The sequence below is a fragment of the Thermobia domestica genome, chromosome 8, assembly GCF_964235325.1.
Source record: "Thermobia domestica chromosome 8, izTheDome1.hap1.1, whole genome shotgun sequence".
In the NCBI taxonomy this organism is placed as follows: Eukaryota; Metazoa; Arthropoda; class Insecta; order Zygentoma; family Lepismatidae; genus Thermobia; species Thermobia domestica.
In genome coordinates, this window is record NC_137461.1 from 13,159,447 (window position 1) to 13,173,204 (window position 13,758).

The 13,758-nt window shown below is 34.9% G+C and overlaps 1 protein-coding gene across 1 annotated transcript in view; it reads left to right on the forward strand.

Annotated features, from left to right (window-relative positions):
* LOC145691730 (phospholipid-transporting ATPase ABCA3-like) overlaps nucleotides 1–13,758 on the forward strand; it is a 148,169-nt gene extending 134,411 nt beyond the window's left edge. Inside the window, exons 14-17 of the mRNA XM_081767061.1 lie at nucleotides 43–110; nucleotides 3,163–3,269; nucleotides 11,765–11,857; nucleotides 13,726–13,758. Of these exons, the coding sequence (XP_081623187.1) occupies nucleotides 43–110; nucleotides 3,163–3,269; nucleotides 11,765–11,857; nucleotides 13,726–13,758 (301 nt within the window). The remainder of the gene's footprint in view (nucleotides 1–42; nucleotides 111–3,162; nucleotides 3,270–11,764; nucleotides 11,858–13,725) is intronic.

Below are 13,758 nucleotides of genomic sequence, written 5' to 3' on the forward strand. Positions count from 1 at the left end.
AAATCACATATAATGAGTATTCAAAAATATTTATATTTCCAGAGTTAATCTTGAAGCTGAAAAAGGGTTGAAGTTGGAGGAAGAAGAAATAGATACTAGTGTATGTGATGGTAAGTTTTAACATTTTCTGTGATTTTTGTCATAAATTGCATAGTTCTTATATATTATTAATCAACGGTACACAAATAATTAATAAATTTCTCTCGTTGTTCAAAAAATGAGATAAATAAGCATATGTGTGAAGTGTTCGGACATCTACTGGTATTGTTTTCATTCTTTTCCTTCTCTACTGGTATTAACTTTTGGAAAGGGTGTAAGCAAGGAGATTAATTCCAGTAAGTTTACCCGAGATGACTGCAACAGGGGAGTGATTTTGCTGTTTTCTTTCTTTTGTCTACAGAAAGACTAAAAAGTGGAGCAAACAAAGAATAATTTGTTTTCGAATTTCACAAAACTTCAAGTAAATATTATCATTTAAGTTAAATAAGCACGTCAAAGACATTTATCTAGCATCAGATTTGATCAGTCCATTTTAAAATTATGATGTGTTCGTCTGTGGAGATACTTCTGGATCGCATTAGATATTAAATATACATTTATAATTTACACTGCACTCAAAAAAAACTTATCGTATATTTTTCCTAAGTGACTGTTGATAACAGATAAATTTTCACAGACTACAATTCAAATCATATCAACTTTTTTTTTCTGTAACCTCTCAAACAAATATTTCAGAACAAAAGTAGGATAAATAGGCTATCTTCTGAACTAATCTAATACAAATCAACACGTAACTTCACAATTCGTTGAATGTTTGCTATGCTCTTTGAAAAAGTTTGTTCGAAGATAAAATATAACTCTGCATACAATTTGTTTAATTGTATGATGTATAGGATTTGGTATTATTTGATACCATAATCACTTGTGATGAATTGAAGAGTGTGAAATTCAGATTTTCGGTATAAATTAATTTTCTTCGAAATTTTAAGTATTGTCATTGTCCTCTATATATGTTTCACTTCAAATGGCGGCGAGGATTTGATTGCTGCTAGAAAAGAAAAATGTTACATGTGTATCCTGCTATAAAATAAGTAAAACCAGTATTTTCGTTTGATAAGTCAAAGCATGGTAATTTAAGATAATAGATGTATTGAGCGATACTTGAATGTAATGGAGAAACATATCAAGTTTGAACTGAACACAGAAGAAGTAGTAACTGCAATATCTTTTAGAGTTCATATGGTGCGGTTTCCGTGCCCGATTTAGAATAGAGAAAACTAAGTGCTCAAGAGCTAGATGTGGGCTCTTGAAAGTGTTGGGAAAGTTTCTTGTGCATAATAAATGAAATAAGGCAAATGGTGCATATACTTGGTGCGAATAAGGAATTCGGCATGTTTCACTTAGCCGTGATTGGATATTTATCTTTTGATCATAATGGTGAGAAAGTCATACATTTTCCAATGATACATAGTGGCAATTATTTTCATTTAACACATATTTTTTTTCACACCTGTTCTCAAATTTAATTTCGAAACAGAGAAAAGGGTTTAATGTCCTATTCCAGTTAGAAGGTTTTTTGATTTTGAAAAGCATTGAAAAAGAATTGATTTTGAAATCTTTTTATTGGCTTCATCGTTTGTAGTCTTTATTATTGTTGTTATTCCTAAATCTAACATGTTTTAATGAACTAAATGGTTTAGATCCTTATGCTAACACCGAGTATTATATGGATTTCCATAAGATTTTGCTCGAATAAAAATTTCAATAAATTATGAACCTTGAATATAGGATGGAGATTCTATCAGGTACGGTACGGTATAGGTTTGTCATTTCGGTTAACCTGTGGTCCTAACTTATTTCAACAAGATATAGAACATGATTGAAAAAGCCTCCCACAGAAAATTATCCTGCATTTTTCCCAGCAAGACTACCCCACGATTTATGAAAAGTACTAAAAGTATGATTATACTATATATTATCTGTACTTTTTTTTGACATTTATATCTATCAAATCAAAATTTTGTCTTCAGTTCCCTAGACTACTACAAATACTTTTAAATACAAGGTGCATTTCAAAAGAAAGGGCCGATATTTAATTGGAAACAGGTAAGTAAGTTTAGCAATATAGTTTTATTGGGTAAAAACAAGTACATATCCACTTTATAGTTCAACATAATCACCATTATTTTCTAAGCACCTTCTGTACCGTGGCACAAGTATGTTTTATACCCTATGCATGGAAGTTCGCCGCCTGGGAGTTCAGCCACTTCAACACTGCCGTTTTTTCGCCTTTGGGAAATTTGAAGGACGCCACTACATCGATTGTTGTTTGGACTCGACATTGATGTAAGAAATCAATGTTTCGTCATCTGTGACAATGTGGGTAAAACAAAATCCATCACCCTCTCTGTCGTTGCGATCCAGAAATGCACGTGCTGCAGTCAGTCGGTCCTGTTTGTGGACGTTTGTCAACATTTTGGGGACCCATCTGGCACACAATTTCTGATATCCTAATGTTTCTGTAACAATTCGAAACAATGTTGTTGGTGAAACCTCTGGAAATTCGATGTGTAGAGCAGCAATGGTGAAGCGACGATTTTCTTTAACTTTTTCATTCACTCGCTGCATCAAGTCGTCAGTCTGAATGCTTGGTCTTCCACTCTTCTCTTCGTCGTGGATATTTGTACGGCCTTCTTTGAATGCACGACACCATTGCCGTACCTCTCCTTCACTCATTACACTGTCACCGTACACTGCACGCAATTCTCTATGAATTTCAGCAGCACTTTGTCCTTTGGCATGAAGAAATGTAATCACAGAGCGGACCTCGCACCTGGCGGGATTGTGCATGCGTGCAGCCGTTTAACACGCTCCAGCACACACGAAAACAAACAGATGACTGGCGAAACTATGGTTGTGTGATAGCCAATGGACCAAGTGATGTTACTGCGCAAGCGTGATCCGATCACTATTGCCAATCGGTTTAATGATATTCTAATGATTATTTGTAAGCTATTAATATTAGTGTATACATCTTAAATACCCACAAGAATTTCCGAAGGAACACATTACATATTAGGTGCATCCTTAAATATATATTATGCATTGAAAATAATCTGTGGTTATTTAGTACTTAGTTAAATTTCTTTTTTCTTTTAACAGATGTGGAAACTGTGGTAGGCTTTCATTTGTTTCTAATGCGTCTCTATGGACTTAGTGTTAAATACATTTCATGCGCTCTTTCTAACTGGCTGTTGTATCTTATTCAGGTAAATAGAAATTGCAATAATCAACACAATTTTATTGAGTTTTTCATTATATAAATGGGTGTTCGTAAACATTAGGAATACAGTGTGGTAAATAAGTTTTCTTGCGAAAATATGAAAGACAGTATATACCTACATTAGGGTGTCCTTTAATAAGGTAATTTCGTGTTACGATACACACACCCGCTAAATGTATTCTATGTAATCCTGACAAGGGACATCACCCAATTGTCCGGCTCCGATTTCAATGAAATTTTTGTCGCTGATAGAGGACATGTATTCATTACTTGTGATGACAGAAATTTTTGCCATGGTGCATGTTTTCTATTTTTTAATAATTTTTAAAGGTTGTGATGTGGTTAATAGAGATTACTGCAGAAGCCCCTTACTACCCTTTGTAAACGGAGTGTTAATGAAAAAAAAACAACCATGTAGATACATATAGGACCTAAGGGGAAGTCGTATGGTACGTATGACCTTGACGGCAGCCATCTTGAAATCCGCCATTTTGAATTAAGGTCAAGTTTTTTAAATGGGAATAGGGTAATATGATATATAATTTCGGGCTAGAATTTAATCAGGAAGACAATGGTGAAGTTAGTTTTAAGATGCGCTTATTTGGTGAAAAGTTACAGGCATATTAATTGTTTATACTTACTATGTGCGTAAGTCCCTTACAGCCGCTTCTAACCCGCGTATTAATGATAATAAGTGGATAAAGGTTTCGGTAATACATATTATGCCTAGAGGGAAGTGATACGATAAGGGTATCATTGACGGCAGCCATCTTGAAATCCGCCATTTTGAATTAAAGTGAAGTTTTGAAAACTGAAAACCATAGAATGTGGCACCAAATTTTAATAGTAAATTTTCCCCAAAAGCCAATGATATGCTTATTTTTGTTCTATAGTTAACCAGAATGAATTTATGACTTCTAATGTGCACGAAACGTCCATTATTCGATGTTTCAAAGTGGCAACACTCCTAATTTTCATCGCATGTTTTAAAATTCAACTAGCACTTTGCAATTGTTTTCATGGCTCATGTTTTTTAAATTTATTACATTTTTTTTAAGAGTTGCGATTTGTCAGTTCATGAATAGTGTTGGGATAACCATCTAGCAATCTTTTTGAATTTTGAAGACTTGCCATGTAATTATTAATTTCCTAGGCAATGTAACTATTTATTTTAACCCGAATACATGAGGAACCTATGGACCTATGTGAAGTAAAGAAATACAAATGAAATTATAAGAAATTGGTGTAACACGCACTCAAAATTATCATGAAATGTAGCCTACATGTTGCGCAAACGACAAACAGTATTTTTTAAAAATAAATACAACTTTACAATTTTAAAGGAACAGCAGCAATGATAGAAAATATCAAAGAGACATAATATGACTGTCACATTAAAATTGCTATTACTATTAATGACTGTTACTATTAAAATTTGGTGCCATATTCTATGGTTTTCAGTTTTCAAAACTTCACTTTAATTCAAAATGGCGGATTTCAAGATAGCTGCCGTCAATGATACCCCTATCGTATCACTTCCCTCTAGGCATAATATGTATTACCGAAACCTTTATCCACTTATTATCATTAATACGCGGGTTAGAAGCGGCTGTAAGGGACTTACGCACATAGTAAGTATAAACAATTAATATGCCTGTAACTTTTCACCAAATAAGCGCATCTTAAAACTAACTTCACCATTGTCTTCCTGATTAAATTCTAGCCCGAAATTATGTATCATATTACCCTATTCCCATTTAAAAAACTTGACCTTAATTCAAAATGGCGGATTTCAAGATGGCTGCCGTCAAGGTCATACGTACCATACGACTTCCCCTTAGGTCCTATACGTATCTACATGGTTGTTTTTTTTTTTCATTAACACTCCGTTTACAAAGGGTAGTAAGGGACTTCTGCAGTAATCTCTATTAACCACATCACAACCTTTAAAAATTATTAAAAAATAGAAAACATGCACCATGGCAAAAATTTCTGTCATCACAAGTAATGAATACATGTCCTCTATCAGCAATAAAAATTTCACTGAAATCGGAGCCGGACAATTGGGTGATGTCCCTTGTGAGCACTTATTAGTGGAATAGCAGCTGCCTACGAGAACGTTAACCCGTACCGACATGACAACAAAATCATGAAATGACGTTTCCACATAATATAATTTAGAATATCCAACCATGATAACGGAGAAACCAAAAGAGACAGAGAAACGAAACTTGGCACGAAGCAACTAGAGAAAGGAGGACACCTGACGAACATCATCAGATGAACAATGTTGCCAACCCAAGAGAAAGTTATGTTTTTGTAAATCGAGTGACCTAGGTTGGATATCGTCATTGGAAGCAACAATGAAAACAAAGGCAAAAGAACTGATAAACACAGATCAGTGTTGCAAACTTCTCGAGAAATAACGTAAAATATATGTTAATTGCAACTGTCGTTGGCACACAGAGGAAATCAGGTAGTAACGTTTTTTACAGCTTAAATTAAATATTGACAAGAATTATTTACGCTAACTTCAAGTCTAGAAGGTCCGTTGAACAGTGTTGCCATCAACAAAAGAGAAAGGTTTAGTTTGGAAAAGGTACAATAACTCGAAAAAAGTTACTAATGCAGTATGATTTAAAATCTATAATTCAGGGTGGTCGAGCATGAGAAGTTACGTACTGACTGAGATATTGGGTATCTTGTTAAAGCTGAGAAGTATGGTTTGTAAAAGATGGCAACTGTACTTGCACCAACGGCGTTTGTATTTTACCCATGTTTCACATTATTTCTCAAAACGTTTGCAACACTGATCTGCGTTTACCATCCCTTTTGTCTTTATTTTCATTATTGCTTCCCAAGTTGATATCCAATTTAGGTCATTTGATTTACAAGAACATAACTTTCTCTTGGCAACACTTCATCCAGTGATGTTCGTCAATATACGGCCAGGTGTCTTTCTTAAGTTTCTCTGTCTCTTTTGGTTTCTCCGTTATCACGTTGGACATTCTAAATTATATTATAATGTGGAAACGCCATTTCATGGCTTTGTCGTCAAGTCGACACGGGTTAACGTTCTCATAGGGAGGTTCTATTTCAGTAATTCGTGTTTACGGTCACATAGAATACATTTAGCGGTTGCGTATATCGTAACACAAATTTACCTTATTTAAGGGATACCCTAACCAACATGGGTGCTCATCATTTCGGCGAAATAAGAAAACGAAAGCGTATATTTCGAGAACAAAATGTCATATCAAACTCTTGTAAAAGAAAATAAGGATAATTTTACTATATATTTAGTTCTTGTGCATTTGTGTCTCAAACAGGCAGAAACAGGACCAGCGTCGAACCAAAAATGAGGACTCATGAGATTTTTACAAAAGGAAAGCGGTAGATAAAGAACTAAATGTGGTACACATTCCATTTCCATTGATGTATTAATGAAATCTAGGCACAAAATGAAATGAAATGAAATCTTTAAGTTTTATGTCCTACGGTTATGCCGGTTAGGATAAAAGAGAAGGAGATGATAAGAAATGAATGAAATGGTGCAATGAAGAAAGTGGGAGGAAACGGGAGAACCTCAAAAATAGGCACAAAATAACTACTATGGCATTTTGCCTGATCTTCATCTGGCAAATGGAGAGAATTTTTTCTTTGATTTCTTTATAAGAATTTTTGGCAGGCTGTAACTCACATACCCAAATATGACGTTCTATAATTTAATTCATGTTTTCATACGAGAATTCTCTTCTGAGGTTTATCTTTTATGTATCGGAACAACATGCTGTTCTAGAGTTAACACTGAATCAATGTAACATACATCATGGGAATTGTTGACTAACACTTATTTAGCTGGAAATATATAAGCGATCACACAAATAATCATATATATCTTTGCAGAACAAGAACATTGATTTAATCATTTCTACGTACCACAAGTCAGTGAAATCAGTACAAAACGTGCAAATCATCACAAAAAGTTCTATCTATCCGCATCACCCTGAAATCAGTTATACGGTTACTGCTACAAATATGAATCAGTTATACGGAAATCAGTTATACGGATACTGCTTTAATTTAGTCGAAACAAGTTAAATTGATTTATTAAGACTTTTTCGGTTCAAGAAAAACGTTTTCTGAAATTTTTACTCACCAAATGATTTTGTTAAAGCTTTTCCCAGTGTAGAAAGTGGAAAATCTCGATTTAGTTAGTGATATAATGATACTATTTATATCAACACATACGTGAATAACATTCTTTTTTGCTCTTCTTAGTAACAAAACACAACTTAATATCACTACTCACGTTCTTTTTTGTAAGTCCCTCTTACTCATAATATGAACAGAACTGAGAACATTTGAAAAAAACTATCAACTCTCTATTGAGGAAGTAGGTTTAATCTCTTCTTCACTTTCTTATACACTGACTTTCACAAAATTTCATATTATTTGCACTTTATAGTTTAAGAATCTAAAGAGCGCTTTTCCCTACAGATGTGATTTCAAACCTCGAATTATTTTGGAAGTTGGTGAACAGTAACACATGTTCCAAGTCTCCTTTCAACTTTTAAGCCTCACGCTTAATAAAATATGCTCCTATGCACAGTTAAGGTTTGCATAGAATATTTGTAGGAAATCTTATGTTCAGTTGCCTAAATTTGATAAATGTGATACACGTTTCTAAAAAAAAAAAAATATTTTCGGCATTCAATCCCCTCCATAATAGCTTGTTATCGCTAGTGTTGGAGGTCACGCCTCTCTACCCTAGCACTCACAGCTGAGAGGTATCGAAAAATGTAAAGTCCCAATCATCTTCTCTACTAGGACACATATCATGCTTTGGCAATTGTTATTTAAACTTGGGAAGATTTAAATACCAAATTGATAGGCAACGTGGTCAGATATGTACAAGCTATCAAAGTATCAAAATTGGCTCAATTATTCTTTTTCTCTTTTCTATTATTTATAGCTATTGTGAGGGATAGCTCACTACTTCGACGTTGGATGCGAAGCACATCTCATAACCTACAACCTCGCGTTAATGAAGGAATACAATTTACAAAACAAAATGATTACTCAAATAGTAATTATGTTTAACTACTCATATTTTCACTTTAAGATTGTTACTACGTTTAATATTACACTTTGATTATCACAACTTAATAACCTTCAAAATATGTAAGAACACTACGTAAGAAAATAATAATGTTTACAACACTTACGCAATATACGGACGTTAAAATAAGAATATCAAATGTTAACTTTTGAGAATTTCAACTAACTATTTCCCTTTTTCGTTTTTGCATTAATACTAGGTTGTGCACATTTATCTATATGTAAGTGGCTCGTTAAGAATGAGTTGTGCGTAAGCAATTGCGCACTGTTAGCTTTTATTTCTTTTTCTACAATGGCACTTTACTAGCTGGTGTGCTAATTGAACACATTATATTATTCTTTCCCTATGACTTTTCAAACGATATTCCTAACACTGGAGTCTTCCTCTGATATCAGAAATGCATTGCTGTGGCTACTTACAATTTTCTTCCGTGTTGCAACCTATGGCACGGCTTATCCTCGACTTCCCTCCCGTGATGGAGGTTTCAATGTTCATCCATCGACTGATTTGCGCCTCTTCTGGTCACCGTGGGTCACGTGATTAGGAATCACTCACCCAATATAACATTGTCCACTATTGGTTGATGACCAAAAATTGTCCAATCACAAATTAGTTTAGATGTCACTTGGGCAACTGGGGGGACTTGCTAATTTTCGTTCTCATTGGAACTGAAGTAGAATGAGTCTCTCAGCAACTTTCTGAACAAAGAGTTCACGCACACACATATATAAAAATAAAGTTAATTTTGTCCAGGGTTGATGATAAGACGGATCTCACTGTTTCCAACTAGCGTCCTTTTCACTAAAATTAGTTGGGAAAACTAATAAAATAAACGTTTTTAATTTTCTTGCTTCGATGAGCGTCCCGTTATCGATAGCAAGCTACATTTTGTAAAACATCGACTAATTCTGAAATTGGGGTCCAACAGAAAGCTTTATAATGGATTTATGTTCCTGACAGAGTCGAGAAAAAGGTTCAAATCTTCAATTTACTCTAATTATGATTGCGTTTCACAAAGCTCATTCGTATCTTAAGCACTGGGTTCAAGGAAACACCTTCAGAAGATTTCAGTTTATTGTATGTAACCGTTACGGGGATATAATGAAATGCATGTATTATTTTAAGATTCTATACACCTCTTGATGGATTGGATTTCATAAAACTTCGTCCTATCTAAAAGATAGATTTCAATGAATATAAGCAATAAATATTCCAAACTTTTACGATCAATTTTGGTGACATGGAGACGTCGTATTCACATTTAAACCTTTGTTTCCCTGGTAATTTTGAGGAAACTTTGAATGCTTCAGGTCATTATCAAAAATTGATAAATCTGAGTTTTCTAATGTGGCATTGCAAAATATTACTAAGAGAAGACAACCGTTCTAATGTATAAATCCTACTTTGTACTCCACACATACTTGCTTCGTGTTTGAGTTTTCTAAACGAAGGATTCATAATATAAAGACTAAACGTTTTAATTTTATGCATATCCGAATATTATGTTGTATAATGACGCTGCGCCTCATAAAATTGCTACTCAACATTTTCGTAGAAAATGATATATATATATATATATATATATATATATATATATATGTAGTACAATATGAACAGGAAGTTACGTTGAATATTCACTTATAATTATATATGTGAATTTCAGTAATTTTATTGTAATAACGAAACAAAATTGACACTTTTGATAATGTAAATGATGAAAATGCACATTGCTTCTTTCTTCTCGAAAGTTGTCAGTTCTACACATAGCTATTTTTAAGAGTCAACGATCAAAATTTAGTATTGGATTATTAATTAACACAAAACATAGCATATAGTTACTGTAAGACATATATTTCATGTGCGCTCATTCTGTTGATTGTGCATTCTTTCGTTTGCACCTGTGCTAGTTTAAGGTGTGATCATTATGACTGACTTTATAGCTTAAACAACGGATTCTCATTTTGTAGATAAGGGTATCTTGCAGCCCTTCTGGTAATTCATTCCACTGTTGCACACTCACATAAAGAGGATCAAGGGTGATGAGTTTACGTTGCAGTCTAAGGAAGGAACAAGTCCATTCTAGATATGCTTAATCGATTCAAGACTTGGGGAGCATACTGTATACGTCCAACAGTGTCATATCATGGAGTTAAAGGATTTCCTCTATTACCTACTTTCTGGTGGAGGAACATATCGTGCATTAGAAAGAACCTAGATGAATATATACCACGGAAGAATTTTCTATGCTGTTCAAGAACAGCAACTTGGTAGACTATACCCGTAACAGTGCCATGTAGGAACACTCAAGGATGTTCTTTCCCCTAACATGATGCCACCCATGTCTATAACCCTGGCGCCATTATAACAACTTCGTAACATGCTTCTAGTTCTTGCTAGAGATACAGACGTTCAAACTATACCGCATGCCATCGATAAAGAGTAATTAATACTTCTGACCAAAGTATGTTTATTAAAAACTAAAATACAGTGTAACGGTTAACGGTAACGTTATCTTCATATGACACTTTAAAGTTTTCGCTAAATACTTCATCATAGAGTTAGTATCTGATGAAGATAACGTTAAGTTGTCGAAACCGTTACATTGTATTTTACTTTTAATAAATAAGTGTATATACTCTAGTCAGAAATGTTAATTATTCCTTTAGTGAATTCCAGAGTCGTGATGGATAGAATTGCGGTGAAGAGTGTCTCACCCATGTTATTGTGCCTTAACAGGACACACTTTATTTGAGGCAGTACTAACGGTGTCGTTCTCTAAGTGGAATGCATAAATCGACTACCCTGCATAAAAGCCACTGGTAGCCTCTTGTATCAATCAACACATGGTTTGACGAGAGACATGACTTCCGAAAACTTCTTGTTCATTTCAATCTAATGCAAATACAGTGGTAGTTGAACGTAATTGGGCACTTAATGTTAGATAGCATTTCCTGCGTATTTCCCCATTTCTTGTCTTCCAGTTACATAATATCGTATAATGTAATCTAGAGGCCATATTTGTACAATGTTCTATGCATTTATGTGTACCTACACAACGGAATACAATAAAAGTTACATTTTCTTCCAGGTTTTATTGAATGGGCCACACTTCAATTATTAATGAGGCTCGTACAATGACTCGTGCAGCTCGCGTGGCTACAATTTAATTCATTATCAACAAGCGATATATTGTTTTAAGCGTCCTCAAAATTTTATTTTGTGCCATAGGGTCTTGGAGTTTCGAGATAAAATAAAAATGCAGTGTCTTCTCAGTAGGAGTGTCTCAGTAGGAGTGTATCTCTCTGGATGATGAAATTAAATGCGACATTCTATTAAAATTCGCCTCTCCTTATTTTCAGTTTTTGTTTTATTTTGCACTGACGCTTGAGTCAGAGTGGGTGAATGAAATTATGATTAGAGCGAAAAATTATACTGCGCATGTGAAAGAAAAAGTAAGTATTGGTAATGCATTTGGTTAATACTCAGTTTATATCACTGACACGAGGGTCATTTCATAGACATTGTACATTAATATTTTGTGACTTTCTCTATTTATTGTTTAGAGAGTATATCTTTACAACCCTTCAATATAATCTCTGTCTGGTAATGACGGAATACTAACTTCTGGCTAGGTTCTATATTTTATCAAGGACGCCATCTTCGTGAAGCAGAAGAATGTTTCGGGTAACGGCTGCATAATGCTCTTCCAGACATGGAAACCGACGTCCACGCATACGTTATTTCAAATTTGGAAACTGGTTGTAATCTGGTGCACTCAAGTTTGCATTGTAGGGAGCATGACGTAACATTTCCCAACTTTTTTTTTTTTTTTTTTGAGAAGCTTTTGACGCACACCATTAACAGTAGGCGGGCGAGCGTTGTCGTGGGGAACAAGTGAACCCGAACTGAACAACTGCAGTCTGGTTTTGTGCGCATTTTCAGCAGAAACTTACAATAATATGCTGCTGTGACATTTCTTCCATGGTGTGGGAGATCCGGGTTCGATTCCCGGCGGGAGCTCATGTGTTTCGGATTCCACGTTAATCAGTAGGTCCACGTCTCATATATCCTCGCTGCTGAACGGGACGTTAAACTCAAAATCAACTCAAATCAACTCAACATTTCTTCCACGTGGAACTCTTCCTCAAAAATCGATTGAGATCTTCGATTCTTTTTTGGTCTTAGGGAAGATGAAGCTTTGTACTCGTTGGGCTGTGACTTCAACTCCGGCTCAAAGTCTCTGATTCACGTTTCATCCATCAATGGCAATATTATGACACAGAAAGTCCCACCTTGAACGCTGATTTTTTTTCTTACATCACCGTTGTATTGTCCAGACGTGTCTGCTTTTGTTCAGCAGTCAAGATGTGGGGCCAGTAAGGAAGATTTTTTTCCTCTTCTGTAAATCACTTGTCAGGTTTTGGTATAATGACGCAGATGGAATCCCTGTAATATCAGAAAGTTCCTCATATGTCACACGGTGATCTTGTTCAAGTGCATCTGCCACAAGTTGTACACTTCTTTCATCGGTTCATGATTTAGTCCTTACTGGTCTTGCATCATCCTTTGTGCTCATACGACTGTACAGAAACGAGTAGCCAAACTAGAAACTGTTTTCTTACCACAAACTTTATGTAACACACTGTGAATTTCTGTGGGATTCTTACCACGTAAAGTTTCAATCTTTATGTATTACCTCTGATTTCAATGGACACGTTACCCGAGACACCTACCGCAGCCATTTTCAACACTTCTCACAGCCACACTGCGTTCACTAGAAAGCGCACAAGGACACATCCTGCTACCTCAAGACCTCAGCTTTAACTGACGAAATGTTTACATCGGTTTCATCATCCACTCTGCAGTGTTACTATAGTGTGCATTATATATGAAACGACCCTCGTACTTCCAAACTAGTTCATTAAATATACCTTACGAATCTTTTGGTTAGAGAGTGTATACTAATAAATGAACTATAAATCATTACATTAATTATTCCTCTTACTTAGCAGTATATTATAGCATCCTAAATTAATTAGGTATTGCCATAATTATAAATACTATTGTTGGGCAACACATACTACGTTTCAGTTGTTTGTAATCTGTCAAAATAATTGCGGAAGTTCATATGGAACTGTGGAGAAAAGTGCATACTTTGAAGTTAGGGTTGTCCAAAATTTCAACACCCGTTACTTTGAATTCGGGTAACTATGGAGTAGCAACCTATATCAGCATAAAGAAGTCTGTGGAAGGTATTCTCTACACGGTATAATTCTGTACATATTCCCAACAGAATTTACAGATATTCTCTGATTTTCAGGTGGGTCCAAAGTGTGCTAAGAGTAAGCCTTAA